Here is a 15,390-nt window from a genome sequence, read left to right as displayed (position 1 = left end):
GCACACAAGTTTGTACATTTATACATGTACGTATTCATATAAAGACAGATGTACAGCAAATGTCGAATGCAATTACCAACATGTGAAGACACAAAAAAATATAAGCGGTCGATCCTCTTCAGTTTTGTGTTATTCATAATTCATGCACAATAATATATTGATTTTCATTTTTTTTTTACTTGTTGGCTAAGTATTTTGCCTAAAGCTTTTAGCAGAAATATGGAGTTTGCAGATACTGTCGACTTGCGTATAATCCATACAAAGGAGAAACTTAACTTTTACATTTTAAAGTACGTTTATTGTATATGAACACATCGATAGCATCGAAAGCAATTGCAGATAACTATATATCATAATGATTTGGATTTCCGCCAACAAATATATCTTATATGAGTAATATAATATCATTTTATCGTTTGTTTTTAAAAAAAATAATTAAATCTCATTCAGTTTTGAAATCATACTTAGATTTGCTTTACCACACCATCAATGGCGTATGTCTATTTTGCATTAACTTGCACCCACTGATCACATAATAAAAAGGAAGTGATTATGACAGGTAGCATTAACTACATGATTACAAACATTTCACTTTTGCAGCCTGTAGCACAGGGTTTTATGGAAAAAACTGCAGTGAACAATGCAACAAAAATTGTAACGAGACGATTAAATGTGACAGATTTACAGGAGAGTGTGATGGAGGATGTAAACCAGGATGGACAGGGATCACATGTAATGATGGTGAGAACAGTATATCACACGTATAAGACAATAATAATCATTCACATATTGTAAAATAGCAAACCTAATAATAATATCTTATTTATAATGAAACCTTGTTTCAACGATGCATTTTAAGACATTTCTTAACACTACTTATATTATATTTTGATACGGTATATACTTATAAAGTATCAGGGGTTTTTTTTTTGGTCATTTGTGAGGTTCTAAATTGATAATACATTAAAGATATGTATTTTGGTCATTTGTGGAATTCTAAATTGATAATAAAATAAATTATGTATTATGTATATATTCTATATTTAAACCGATTCATTCCAGCTTGTGCAAAATCGTTCTATGGAACAAATTGTACCTATAAATGTGGCACAAAATGTGTCAACGCTTCGTGTGATCACGTGACTGGAGATTGTAATAAAGACATTCAGGTATGCAATTTTAAGAGTAATTTTATTGATTGAGAGTTTTCAGTTGATAAATCGATTGACATAAGTAAAAGTTACTGTTTTGTCTTCGTACATGTAGTACTATATGCAAAAATAATAAAGTGAATTCTGTAGCTTATCAAGTTCAGTGACAGTGCTATTGTACTCTCAAATTTTTCCATTTAACATATTGTTCCAACCTAACATTATTATCAATATCTACTATTGAATTCATTTACAGCAAGTGAGGTGCTTCTTTCTCTCTTTTGTTCAAGACAAATGTATGCTTTTATATGAAAAAAAAATTGTTTTGCACAAAACGTGCAATTTCTTATTTAAATGTTGAATATCAAAGATGTGTCCTTTTTACATGTACATATATATTTTTTAGTCCCTAAAGGACGTGAATTCCAATGAAATACCAACGTTACCAATTATTGTTGGAAGCGTTGCTGCTCTCGTCATTCTTATGGTCATTGTTGCCATTGTTATCATGAACAAACGGTAAGGAAAAATTAATGCATTGATGTGCGATTCTAGTCATATGAATAAAAGCAATACATGTAACAATGCCACGTCAAACAAAAGACATAAAGAGACGTTGCATAGTTTGTACTAAAACCCATGGTATACGCATATTAAGAAGTATTTATTTATGCCTTATCATTAAACGCATACATCTGTTTTTCAGAGATATTTTCTGAAAGTAGAGATGCAATTTTATATTATCTGCGTTAATGTGAGTTTACGTTCATTTTTTGTAGTATCCGATGTTCTACAGGAGCGAAACATGACGAACGATACACAAACGGTAAGCAAACGCTCTTTTTAATCTACGTTTAGAAAAAAAATTACATTACTTACAAAATAGGGATATTGTATCCTTAATCTTGAAAACATTTCCAATTCAACAGCTTCAGAAGTCACGATGGCCTTTTCAAACGTTTACCAGAACCTTGATATTCAAGTAGCAGATAACTCTAATGCAAATAATTCTGCGATAAAACCAACTTTGAAACCAAGGAATAAGCGAACGGAAGTAAACAAAAGTGTGGAATTGAAAGATGAAGATATTGATATTGATGAAAAAATCCATGAAGAAAATCCTTACGGAGATTTTTATGTGAATGAAGAACCACTTATTGATATTGAGATAAAACGCTTAGGAAATGTAATAGAGGAGAAATCGAAGAATGAAAATGATGGTTTTAAGAAAGAATACGCGGTGGGTAATCGTTTTCATGCACGTTTAAATATTAGCAACATCAGATTTAGAACATTGGTTAAATGAATATTGATTGTTTATTTTCTCACTGTAAGTTTTTAATTGGTACTTAGGTGCACTGTTAAATATTGGTTTTCGTTCTCTAACGTACCTAAGTTAATGGGTTTTTTTCTACGGAATGTCAATGTGAAGTTTGTGTTCGTATTGTCACAAAGTAAATAAAAATCGTAACTATTCCCTTGCAGATTATGATTACTATCTCCTTAAATCATTTATCTAATTCAAATATATAAGTGTAGCAGTATGTGGCTAATATTTTATTTATTTATTTATTTTTATTTATTTTTTTTTTTTGGGGGGGGGGTGTTCGATTAAACGTTGAACACCAATTTTGCTCGTTATAAAGAAATTGATTCACAAAATCAAATGTTCATTGAAGTACGCAATGCAGAATGCTTGACATTTTACATGTATAAATAATGAAGACAATTCGTTCCGCGAATTTCCTAACCCTCAAGAGATTCTGTATTTTTACCCATTAAAAGTAACAATGTATCAACACAAACTGATGAATCATTAACTGTAAAAGATATTGTATTTTGTTGTCGACAGCAATCTTTCATAATAAATGCTTCTAAAATTTTAAAATAAGTTTTCGTCTCCAGGCACATTAGACTTGCATATTTCCAGACAATCCAGAAAAGATACATGTATATGTTTAATTTGAATGTTGTTTTTCGAAAATATTTCAGACATTGCTTTACGGAGAAAAATACCCATGTGAGATTGGTAAACTTCCTGAAAACATCTCGAAAAACAGATTTAAGACAACTTTTCCTTGTATGTATGCTTTGAAAAAAAATCATGCGAATAACATTAAAAAACAATTGTGAATTTGTAATATTTTGTAACAATTTGACACTATAATACTGAGGAGGTCCGGTGTGATTTTTTAACATAAATTATAATATACATTTTGTAGATGACCATTCAAGAGTTATATTAGCAAGCCAACGTGCAGATTATATCAACGCAAATTATATAGATGTAAGTTTTTGTCATTTTGATATCAGACTTATATAAAAAAAAATAAAGACATTGTCAACATTTTAATTTTTTTCAGGGGTCTAAAAGAAAGAAAATGTATATTGCTGCACAAGGTAAATCTTGCATATACAATTTATATAAAGAATCACATCAAATAAGCATTTTTCAACATTTTGCCATAACCTATAAAATTAAATGCCCAGAATTTGTTGACTGTGCCTCATAAAATATATTTTTCTTTAAAGGGCCAAAAGAAAATACTTTGGCTGACTTTTGGTTGATGATTTGGCAAGAAGACGTAAAACAAGTTATAATGTTAACAAATCTCCTGGAAGGTATCAAGGTGAATATTAATATGAAATATTTGAATGATCATGTTATGTCATTTATATTCATTTTAAAAACACACATTTATATTTTCTAGTGGAAGTGCGTGCAGTATTGGCCAAATATACAAACAACTATGGCGTGCGGTAGTTTCACAATTCAATTGCTAGACGAAAAACAATATGCCTTTTATATTGTTCGAAAGCTTGAAATTAACAACAAAAAGGTTAGAATACCATTGATTCAGTATTTTAGTCTAAACAATAATCAAAACAATCGTAAGTACAAGTTGTGCTCCTCGTACACAACGTTTTACATATCAATGTTAATAAATGCAAAAATGTATCAACATTTTAATTGAATGACACTTGTTTACGTTAAAGCACAAAGACGACCGTAGAATTATCACTCAATATCATTACACCGCTTGGCCGGATCACGGAACTCCAGAACCGCTTTGTCTCTTACTATTTCATGACCAAGTAACGAGAACAAACAATGGAAGCCATACTGGTCCTATCTTGGTTCACTGCAGGTACATTTTTATAATTTACGGGGTTTTTTTAAAACATCATTGTATAGACATTAAAATTTTAAATATAGATAAGTTATTCTTGTTGATATATAAAAAATACACCGAAAAAATTGCAAGATAACCATTTGACTTTTATTCAGCAATATGCTTTTAAATCTTTCTAAAACTTAAATTTCAGATAACATTGTCTTTATTATTTTTTTTTTTTAATTTGAATTCGTAAAAAAAAGAAAAAAAAGTTTTTGAAAGAATGACTTATATGTTTAGTGCTGGAATAGGGAGAACAGGAACCTATATTGCAATAGATGTATTGTCAGAAACGGGGAAAACTAACAACAAAATGAACATAGCGGAGTATGTGAAGAAAATGAGAAGAAACAGGATGAATATGGTCCAAACCTATGTAATGATTGATAATAATCCCAATATGTTTTTACAACAATAAATATGTTCACTATTAAAATCAATATGAAAGCATACTCGCTTATTAATGCGATTTTTTTTAATTTTAATTCCTAGAAAAATGCACTGAAATATTACATTAAATATTTGCTTTTTTTCTATTGTAGTCAATGTTTTGGTTGTTTTCATTCCATTTTCATTCAACTTTACCTAAACAAATGTGAAAATAACAAGATTTACACCTGTCAAAACTAAAATCTCACTACTCTTTATCAAAAACTGTGAAGGGTCTGTATGATCTTGAACCTTTTTACATTAAAAAATATATATATTCTATCTAGGAACAATATAAGACAATATTTCTTACACTCCATGAGATGTTTAAAGCTCAACCAACTGTTCTGTGTACAGCAGAGTTTCTTCATAAAAGTCAGACTGATTCCTCAGCATTTAAAATGGAATTTCAGGTTTGAATTGCTGAGAAGATAAGTGAGATAAGTGAAAATTGACTATAAAACTGTATGATAAGAAGAACAAGACCAAGTTTCACAATGAATTTTTATTAAATTTTTTTTGGCACAACATTTTTTTCACTATCATTATTTTGAAGAAAAAACCCCTCTTTTCATGTCTGTTAAAAATATCATATTTAACGTATCATTTAGAAACTACTAGCAGTTCGACCACATTACACAGAGAAAGACTACAAAATGACTTCCCAGTTTCATGATCCATCAGCATGTATACAGCCACGTTAGTACCATTTTATTATATTTTATCATATCTATTTGTTTCTTTCCTCATTTAATTCAAATAGTGTATAACTTTGAAAGACAGTTTATAAATGTTTGTATTTGTTAGTAGTTTTCAAAATCCACCAATACATAGAAACCTTTAGAACAATCTTCTTAAATAATTAAAGCAAACCTTATTCAAACATTACAAATTGGTGTAACTATGTAGACAACATATATTTATGTAATGTTATGTGTTCATATGTATGTAGATGATGGGGGTCAAGGTAACACTAGCAGCAACTTAAGCATTCTTGCATTTCTGTCAGATATAAATAATGATATAAATTCATCATTGCTAAAATGGCATCATTGCTAAAAGTTGGGCAGCCACATTTTTGCAAAGATGAATTTCTAAATTGTTAAAGTTAAAGATATTTTCATTTTCTTTTATCTTCATTATGTTATCAAGTAAGTATAATACAGATACATGTATACACAGAATTGGAATCAACCTTATATTTATCCCAATTTGTTTAGTTGACAGGTACGTCCTTTTCCTGACGTCAAATATTCCAAAAAGAGGAAGATACATTAATGCTATTTCTGTTCCGGTAAGCTTTGATAACATTCGTCTCTCTTTATTTGAAAATTGAATTTTCTTCAGCTGAAAAAAATATAAGTTATACATATTGGGACGGTACCTGTGGATTTTTTAGTCGTTCACCCATCAAACTGCGTTTATCATCACCAATTTCCCGACACAAGGTGGCGCTGTAGATTTCTTACGATTGATTACGGATTATGACTCGGATGTTGTTGTCTGTCTGGAACCTCTATGTAATATGGAATCTGTACGATCCATGAAATTATTAATTTATTTGATTTTAAATATTTACACATTAAAACTCGTCTGTTTTCAAAAATGTTTATTTTGCATGATTTCGACAATACTAGTTCAGAACTTCATTTTGTCAGGCGAGCAAGTGGCACCCGACTAAAACTGGGTCAAAAACAGTCAATCCTTTCACAATTAAATTGCAACACGAACAGACGACAGAAATAAAGAGTAGCAAATTGGAAATAACCAAAGAAGGGGTGAGTATATATTTTTTGAAAAAAATAATCTGTATAAATATATACATTTTTTTTCCAATGGGATTTGAACAAAATTTGTATATTGTTTTTTTAAAAGAAAAGCGATGAAACATGGTCTGTTGATATGGCTGAGCCAATGGGCAGCCTCCAAGCAAACAATGCAAAGACAGTGAGCCACATCCTCAGTCTGGTTTCGTTCGCACGAAACATAGAGACAGAAGGGCCAATTACAGTCATAAGCCGGTACATTTTTATTTATTTTTTTTGTATTTTTTATCTTCCTTTTATTCTTTCTTTCTTTTTATCATTTTCATAAAAAATGCATACTGTGTTATCTCATATTTAGCATTTTATTGACTTGAAACAACAAGTTTTTGAATCGGACATTAATCCTTTTATACAAAGGCGTTTTTGAAAGAAACACTGAGATCCGAAAATAATAGAAGAGTTGTGCAGTTAGAGTTATCTTCCATTGAACAATAGCTCAATTATAGCTTTTTGAAATTTTTATTTGTAAAAAAAATTATCAATGTCTTGAGGTGAATATCTATTTAATGATATCGATAAACTGGAATAATAAAAAAAATGTAAATTGCTTATGTACTTTACATATGATCTGTTGAGATATGATTTTGAAATGATTTGAACTGAAAAAATACGTTACGTTATAACATAACTAATTTATTTAATGCATTTAATTCATTAACTTATCAAATATTAAATTACAACTAAATTACAATATTTTCAAATATATTTTCAGATTCGTTTTATTTTTAAAATAGTCACAATGTACATGTTAAAGTTTGTTATCATATCAAAATGAAACCCTCTATATACAAAACAATATCGGTCCTCACATTTTTTGTCCACTAGGAATGTACATGTACCATTTTTCTCCTTCATTTAGATACACCTTAGTTATTTCTTAGCTGTCAAATTGTTAGCTTCAATCAACTGAAAAAAACCACCTGTTAACCAGCAAATAACTATTTGTCCGCACAGTTTTTAAATAATATATACTTGCATATGGTATTAAGTCCAATATTCAAATACCAAAATATGATGGACTTAACTAAAAGAAATATTTGACAATAAGTCATTGGTTTCCTTTTTTTCAAATGTATAACAGCAGTCAAATTTGAAAAAAAATTAATTCATTACGTAAATATCAATTTATTCAAAGTGATGGCGCAACAATGTGTGGTGTGTTCTGTGCAGTATACAACCTGATACAACAACTGACAATGGACGAGGAGATAGACGTGTTCTCTGTGGTCAGACTCCTACAAACACGACGTCCTGAACTTTGCTCATCAATGGTAGGCATGCTAGTAAAACAAACCTATGATTTATAGAAACTCTCTCTCTCTCTCTCTCTCTCTCTCTCTCTCTCTCTCACACACACACGCACACACACACACACACACACACACACAGAAAACTTGCACTGCGAAATAAAAAGATTAAAATAAAACTACATCAAGTAGTTGCAAAATCGTTTTTGCCTTTTAACACTGGAGTTTAAGCATTCCATCAAAAACAACTCAATAAATGTAACATTATTTGCATGTATAATAAGAAGATATTGGAAACACAATGGTGATTGATATCATTTTAGTGTAGTGCCTTTAACAGCAACAGGGCAACTTTGTCTCAATCTTTATCATTACAGGAAGAGTACCAACTGATTCATGAAACCTTGAGAAGTTTTCTTAAGTCGCATGCAGGCGAAAATGTCTACTATAACCAATAAACGTAGATATTGACATTTAACACCAATTACAGTGTATGTCTTGTACTTGAACTTGTTTTCCAATTCACATATTTTAGTTATATATATGAACATGACATTTTGTAATTTTGTATTATTATGCAAACCTATGCCTTTTAGCAATACACAGTTATTGTTTGGTTTTAGTAAAATCAATTGCTGTAATTGTTTTCTACAATTAGTATTTACTTTCTTGTTTTGTTGTTAGTTTTGTTTTGGGGGGTTTTTCTACCTTAGACAGCGGATTAAGTTTATTGATAACTGTAGGTTCATTCTAAAAATAATGAGTTAGTGTGTTTTTGTTAACTATTTCGATTGGTTTTTAAAATATTATTTGCATTTTTGTTGTTGTTTTGTTGTTATTTTCTTTTGCTTAAGTATTGTTTGTCAATTATATACTGATAGGCTTTGACATAAAATATTTTTTCTTCTTTTCACTTACAGTTTTGATTTATTGTTAACCAACGCTTGTTGTACTCTTGACGTAAAAAAATACATTTAGCTTGACAACTTGACATTTATATTTTTGTATTTGACTTAAGAAATAAATAAAAATTAAAAAATGGCTACGGTCTTTTAATTTAAAAAGTGGTGGGCTCATGTAAAGTTTAACCCCTCTGTTTTCCATTCCTCTGGACAAATTAAACTATTCTACGTATTTTCAGCATAATTCGGTTTAAATCCTTAAATAGGTAAATTTTACAAGAATTGATCACTGTTTGGAGATGCTTTTCTGTTAAATGCTAGTTTAAGGTTTTTTTAAAGTATCTCCATTGTTAGCTGGGCGAATTAACAGTATGTTCTTAAACAGTACACAGTCACGCGCACACACACAAACCAAAAAATTTGTCGGGCAATTTATAACACATATCGTCACTTTACATTGGCGACTCTCGATCTCGATGTGAATTAATATACTTTATTTTCCGAGGTTGGTTAGCATGTTATTAGAGAAAGTGTGAGGCAAGTAAAGTAACAATATCAGTAGTAAATTGTCTGAAGAATTTATTGTACTATGTCTTACACTGTACTAAATGATATAATTAAGAGTTTTTATATAACGTTGTACAAGTCTTAGAGAGAAGATTGGTTAGAGCTACACCCTTAGCATCTTACTATAACCCTAGCATCTTACTATAACCCTAGCATCTTACTATAACCCTAGCATCTTACTATAATGACAAACCACCAGATATGCAATGAACATAAAACGTCTATTTAAACCAAACATTTTGCCTTTTCTCAGAGAGAGAGAGAGAGAGAGAGAGAGAGAGAGAGAGAGAGAATGATGCCTTTTTTCAAAATGGTGTTTTATGAATTAATAAAAATGAAAATAAAATGTACAGGTGAAATAAAAAAAGTTTGTGTTTCTTTGCATTAATTTTTTAAAAACAAAAAGTTGATAAATCTTACTTTACCCATATGTCTGGAAGTGATTTTTTTCAATCAGTTAAAAAAAATTACCATTTTAAAAATATTTCTGTTTAGAACAAACATAGTTCTCGGCCGTTATTTTGACTTCTGCATCATTTTTTTTTTGTGTATAGTATTTGAAGCTCTGCACTTACAATTAAAACACTACCATTACAATGTGTTTAATAACAACGCCTAATATTTAAAAAAAAATTATCAGAACTGGTTGAGAATGTACATGTTTCATTAAGCGTGAAGGCTGTGGTGGAATTGTGATGCCAAAAAAAATGTCTATTAGTAAGCGGTGTTGCATCATAAGCCGTTACCGATGCTTACTGCTAATATAATGATTTATAGCATTATAACTTGCAATTGCATTGCTATATGATATTAATATCGTTAAGCGTTGTTGTACGTATATCATTAACAGTTCTTACAATGCAAAACACAGTCATAAGTTTTACCCTGAACTGCGAAATGATTCAAAACGAACAAATGGGTAGTGTTCTTACAAAGCATTTTTAGAAAAAAAATGAATTCAAAGTGGAAAATCTTGAAAATATATATCATTTTTCTAGTACAATATATTACTTAATAAGTAGGAGTTACATGGGAAAAAAAACGAAATGAAGATGCATTGTGTTTCTCATGTGGTTAAAGGTACGGTATATATTACAATAATCTCTGATAACAATAGTTTTTTACCCGATTTTTTTAATAGTATAAAAGGACCGCAGAAAAAAAATTCGTTAAAGCTGTATAAGGTTATGCATGTTTGTTTTCACAGAATTTGTAAGGACATTGTATTCAGTTGACAATACTTTTAACTATCGTTTTTAACAAAATCAATATCACTCTCATTAACAAAAAGTTAATATTACATTTTCTCTTCAATTTATTGAAAAAGGCTATAAAAAATATGTATTTCAGTATCTTATTTATGCACGTTAAACTTGCATGTATCTTCAAAGATATTTGTTTTGAATAATCTTATTGTGTAAATGATTAAAAACGTTACAATGTTGCAAGCGGGGGTATACAACTTACTCTGTTATAGCTTTTAATGCGTTATAACCGCGTACATTCGATACTACCATATTCAATTTACATGGGTTTTTTATATATATAAGAAATTTGTCGCGGCATGAATATTTATTCTTATAGCCCTAAAACATTATAATCGAATTTTGCTATATAATGCATTATTTTGTTCAATTTTGATTACCATATTTAATTTTTTATTTATTCATTAAAAGTGATGGTTTGAAAATCGTATATTACTCTTTATTTTAAAAAAAATAACAATATAGATATAATTAGAAACTGAAAGTAACTGAATGAAACCTCATTCGATTGGTTCATTTCTTTTTTTTAATCAATTACACATGTGTTTGAGTTAAGCACGGATTTCTCAAACCTACGTCAACAGTTCAATCTTATAAGAATCGATCCATTAAGGTCAATTACGCTACATGAATTATTGCTACCTGTACTTTCACTTTAATTGTGGACTCAATGCTCGGTTTGTTTTGTGGAATTTTTATATCTATTAGAAAAGATCAGTCGTCCCACACTACATTGTTCGTGGATTGAATGTCGTACAAGGACAGATGTATCGATCCGTGTCGTTAAATGTTTTTGATAGCCTAATTTCCCTTGAAGTCATTCAACGGCATACATTGTCAAATAATCATAATAAACTTCAGTACTCATCCGAGAGCAATCTTCTTTGATAGCCTACTTTCTTTGAAGTGATTTATATGCTTTAATTGACACATATGCACGGGTCAGTAGGGACTTGCCAATGAGTTGAAGTATATCTAGAAGAATATTTCTGTGTTTTTCCTATTAATTCTATTTTTTTATATAAACATGGGGATTTGTTTTAATTGATTTCGATCAACCCATGTTTTATTTTTATTTTTTTTAATTACAGGATTACAATCTTTTTTTTTTACCTTTTATAATCAGTCAGCCTAAACAGAAGACGGTCTACGACTGCAACAAAACTTGATGCTTTTACACGAAACAGTTTATGGATACTGAAACAGACAACTCAGACAAATTGTAATTATGTCAAATATTCCAATTTGAAACCAACAAAGTTTTTAATATTGAGGATTAAATGAAATGTGTTTGATTTGCAGTAAAAATAATTTGTCGGGACACTTTTTCACAACCAAAATATCTTTAAACAGTATACAGGTAAAATAAATTATCGTTTGGTTCTCACACCTTACTTTTATATTTTTCTATTGGGAGGTTTTTTATTTCTTCAATGATCATTTGTACCATTTGTGTATTTAACCAAGGTATAGGCCTTAGTATATCAAAGGATATCATTTACATAAAACATTTTTTGTTCAATCCGCTATATTGCTATCTAATAAACTGAAATATATTCACTAAAAGAAATCACAAAAATACAATATAAGCGAATGCGAATGTAATTATAAACGTATGTCAAAAAGTTTTGGTTATTTCTAACTTGAGGAATGCAAATGATATGATATTATACTCGCCGGTATAAGTTAACATGGGTACTCGGATGTGAGGGATGAGAAAGATTCACATTGTTAAAACGCTATGCTAAATGATATTACACTACGTCTGTGGTAAATCGTCTTAAACATATGGAAAACAAAAATGAAAAATGAACTATTCAGAGTTTTGACATTTGAACAGTATGTAAACAATGAAGACCATAGCTGCGTTTAAAAATCAACTTGTGACAATGGTAATCGGATTTTATCTAAAACAAATACACAGGGTATGCAGATTTGTGTTTCTTTTCCTGATGGTCTAAAGTCTTTGTACATTAATCTATAAAATTTTCGAATACACTGAATAACTCAGGATTGATTGGTTTATACAGGGTTAACAAGTAGTTGAACATTTGAGTACATTCGTACTTTAAATTTTGATTTTTAAATCGTAATACATTATCACAAACGACCTTGAAAAAAAAGTATCGGTGAAAGCTCATAATTTTGACTGGGTTACCACCTACATTAACCAACTTATTAAAAAAAATATGATGAATGTGTAAAAGGTTTATCTGCGTATCTGCGTAGGTCTCAATATTTATTGCCGTCAAGAGTTTTCAAACAATACTTTTCCTACATTTACCCCAACACATTAGTGATGCTTGGTTTACCATGCGACGGGTTAGAAAATTAAAATCTCTAAACGTTTAAGTTGATTGCTTTCAATGATGCACTGATTTTCAAGGACATCTTAACTTATTGTTCCGTGTCTTGATCTAAAGACACTAGCTTCAACCATATGTTTATATACAATTACATGTTCATTATGCAGTTGAATACAGATTGACGATTTTCTGAAGCAATACATTTGTTAAAATGTGTGGGTTTTATTGTAAAGCTGGTTTTTTTTCTTGCTTATATTTCATCACTTTATACCCAGACCGTTTTTTCACTAGATCTTCCTGGTTTGGTGACTGATTTGCAAACTGTCAAATTTATGTTAAATAAGCGTAATAAAATCTTAAAATCTAAAATAAATATTCCAGTAAGTTACATCAAAAGCCTCTGCATGATTCGAAGTCGGGATGAACGGATCACAAGTCCGACACTTTATTCACTCGGCTATGGAATAAGTTACATGTTTCAGTCCATAAAATCGTTTTTATAAAACGAAATGTCGATCAGCGGTCAGCCATTTTGTGATGGTGTGTTATTCCACCTTAAATTGAAATGTCAAACGGGTAAAACCATCGTGTCTGTCATATTTCTTCGTAAGCAATTGTTATCATGTAATAAATTTTAGGTTGTTTCCCTGATAAAGTAATTGTTGTTTGGATGATGTTAAAATTAAAATTCATTTATATAATTGACAAACAATGACTCTGAACGATTAACATCATCTCATAAAAATTTTATCACAAAAAATATACGGTTCCAGGTGGGCCTTATAGTATTAACCTTCGTGAATGAGTTTCAAAAATTGCAAGTAAAATAAAAACAAACAAACAAACAAACAAACAAACAAGCAAACAAATCACAATAAGGAAAGCAAATGCACACCTTAACAATTTGTTAAATTTGTAATAATTTTAAAGTGTGGTTTTTTTTTCAAATCTTTTATTTTGAAAAAAAAGCATCAATATTTTTTTGGAAATATGCTTCTTAACTTTCTGTATCACTACATTAAATAAATGACTAGAGAGGCCAGCGATACAGGCAAATAAAATGATCCAATGTTCCAGTACCTGTGTTATATAGCACCACTTAGAAGTAAATGTCTTGTAGACACAAATATGCATGATTTTTTTTAGCGTGCAGTGTTTACTGAAAATACAAGCATTGTTAATGGTTTTAAATAATAATAATAATAAAAAAGTTTACAATCCTGTCAAAGTATTTAGAAGTATATTTCTCATCAATGGGCAACAAGAAGAACATGTCTTTTACTCTTTTATAAATATCTGGTATTATTTTTAATTAAATAATTCATCAAGATTTAAATTAAGTATAATTTTCCAAATGTTTGGAGCCAGGAAATGCGTTATGATAATAGACATGCATTAAACTTAAACATAACCTGAATAAGATTAATGCAAATAAATAGATGTTATACGCCGATAAAAGGTTTTAAGATGATGCAAAATTAGTGTATGACAAATCAGATTATGTAAACTCTAATCAAATAATTTTACAGAACGCAATGGTACGCAATGATATGTTGTGTTGATCAAAACAATAAATTATTGATTTGTAAACTTATCAAAATTTTGGCAAGGTTTTATTTTCGATCAAATGGCGGGTAATATTATATTAACCAATTTTTAAAGGTTTATAATTCATTAATAGTAAACATATTTTACAAAAAATTAGTCTTTTAGATATACAGAAATTACATGTGTGGGATTAAATGATCAGCATGGACCAAGGATCATACAAAAATTAAATCTTATTTTATTTAGTTTCTTTTTTAACTAACAATATATGTTTTTTATTTCATACAGATATACCACTGCTTATCAATTGAAGTAAAAAAAAAATATTTAACACACTAGAACGGTAGCACCTACACAACACAAATCGAATTCTCTCACGCTTTCTTATCATTGTATTTGACGATATCTTTACAAGTAAAACCCCATTTAAAGCACCTATTTATCAATGAACCAGAAATATGGAGGTGGAAAAATATTGAAGCCAACATGTACAAGTTTCCTTATAAAAGCACCCTGACTCTTCAAAAGATAGAATATTTTCTTGTGAAGATTGAAAGATGATGTCCTCAGTTTCACCTCATACAAGCAAAATCAAAAATGGTAAGATGACATTTTTTTAAAAATTCTAAACAGGATAGTTTGGTTATTTATATTTATTTTCTATCAGTTTAATTTGTACTCTTTTTTATCTTACCACAGAAGTTAATTTAAAAACTAAATATATGGTTTGTTGACAATAAATTTAAGGTCATGTATCTAGGTATATATTATTAGGTAGTTTCCTTTTATATACACGATAATTAATAACTTTCATTTCTTCAATTGCATTTTATCTATAATTTGTCAAAAAGTTCATATTTATAATGTTACGGGGAATTTTTAAATAACTTACCACCATGCGCCCAAATAACTAGACGAAACACCAAAGGCATGGAAATATATTTTGATTTATCTAATAGTACATATTTTTAAT

At 29.6% G+C, this 15,390-nt stretch overlaps 1 protein-coding gene across 1 annotated transcript; it reads left to right on the top strand.

Annotated features, from left to right (window-relative positions):
- Positions 1–219: 219 nt before the first annotated feature.
- On the top strand, positions 220–8,867 carry LOC105332872 (receptor-type tyrosine-protein phosphatase epsilon). Its single transcript, XM_066085661.1, has 21 exons — positions 220–247; positions 601–741; positions 1,063–1,169; positions 1,558–1,670; positions 1,931–1,977; positions 2,081–2,391; positions 3,144–3,231; positions 3,374–3,438; positions 3,515–3,551; positions 3,684–3,781; positions 3,863–3,991; positions 4,149–4,300; positions 4,568–4,703; positions 5,044–5,169; positions 5,368–5,455; positions 5,977–6,050; positions 6,156–6,290; positions 6,415–6,534; positions 6,632–6,777; positions 7,718–7,853; positions 8,207–8,867. The coding sequence occupies exons 1-21, from the start codon at positions 220–222 to the stop codon at positions 8,285–8,287; spliced, it is 2,358 nt and encodes a 785-aa protein (XP_065941733.1). The 3' UTR covers positions 8,288–8,867.
- Positions 8,868–15,390: the final 6,523 nt, after the last annotated feature.

Source organism: Magallana gigas, chromosome 1, assembly GCF_963853765.1.
Source record: "Magallana gigas chromosome 1, xbMagGiga1.1, whole genome shotgun sequence".
NCBI lineage: Eukaryota > Metazoa > Mollusca > Bivalvia > Ostreida > Ostreidae > Magallana > Magallana gigas.
Note: the sequence above shows the minus strand (reverse complement) of the source record. Positions and strands in the feature narration are given on the sequence as shown.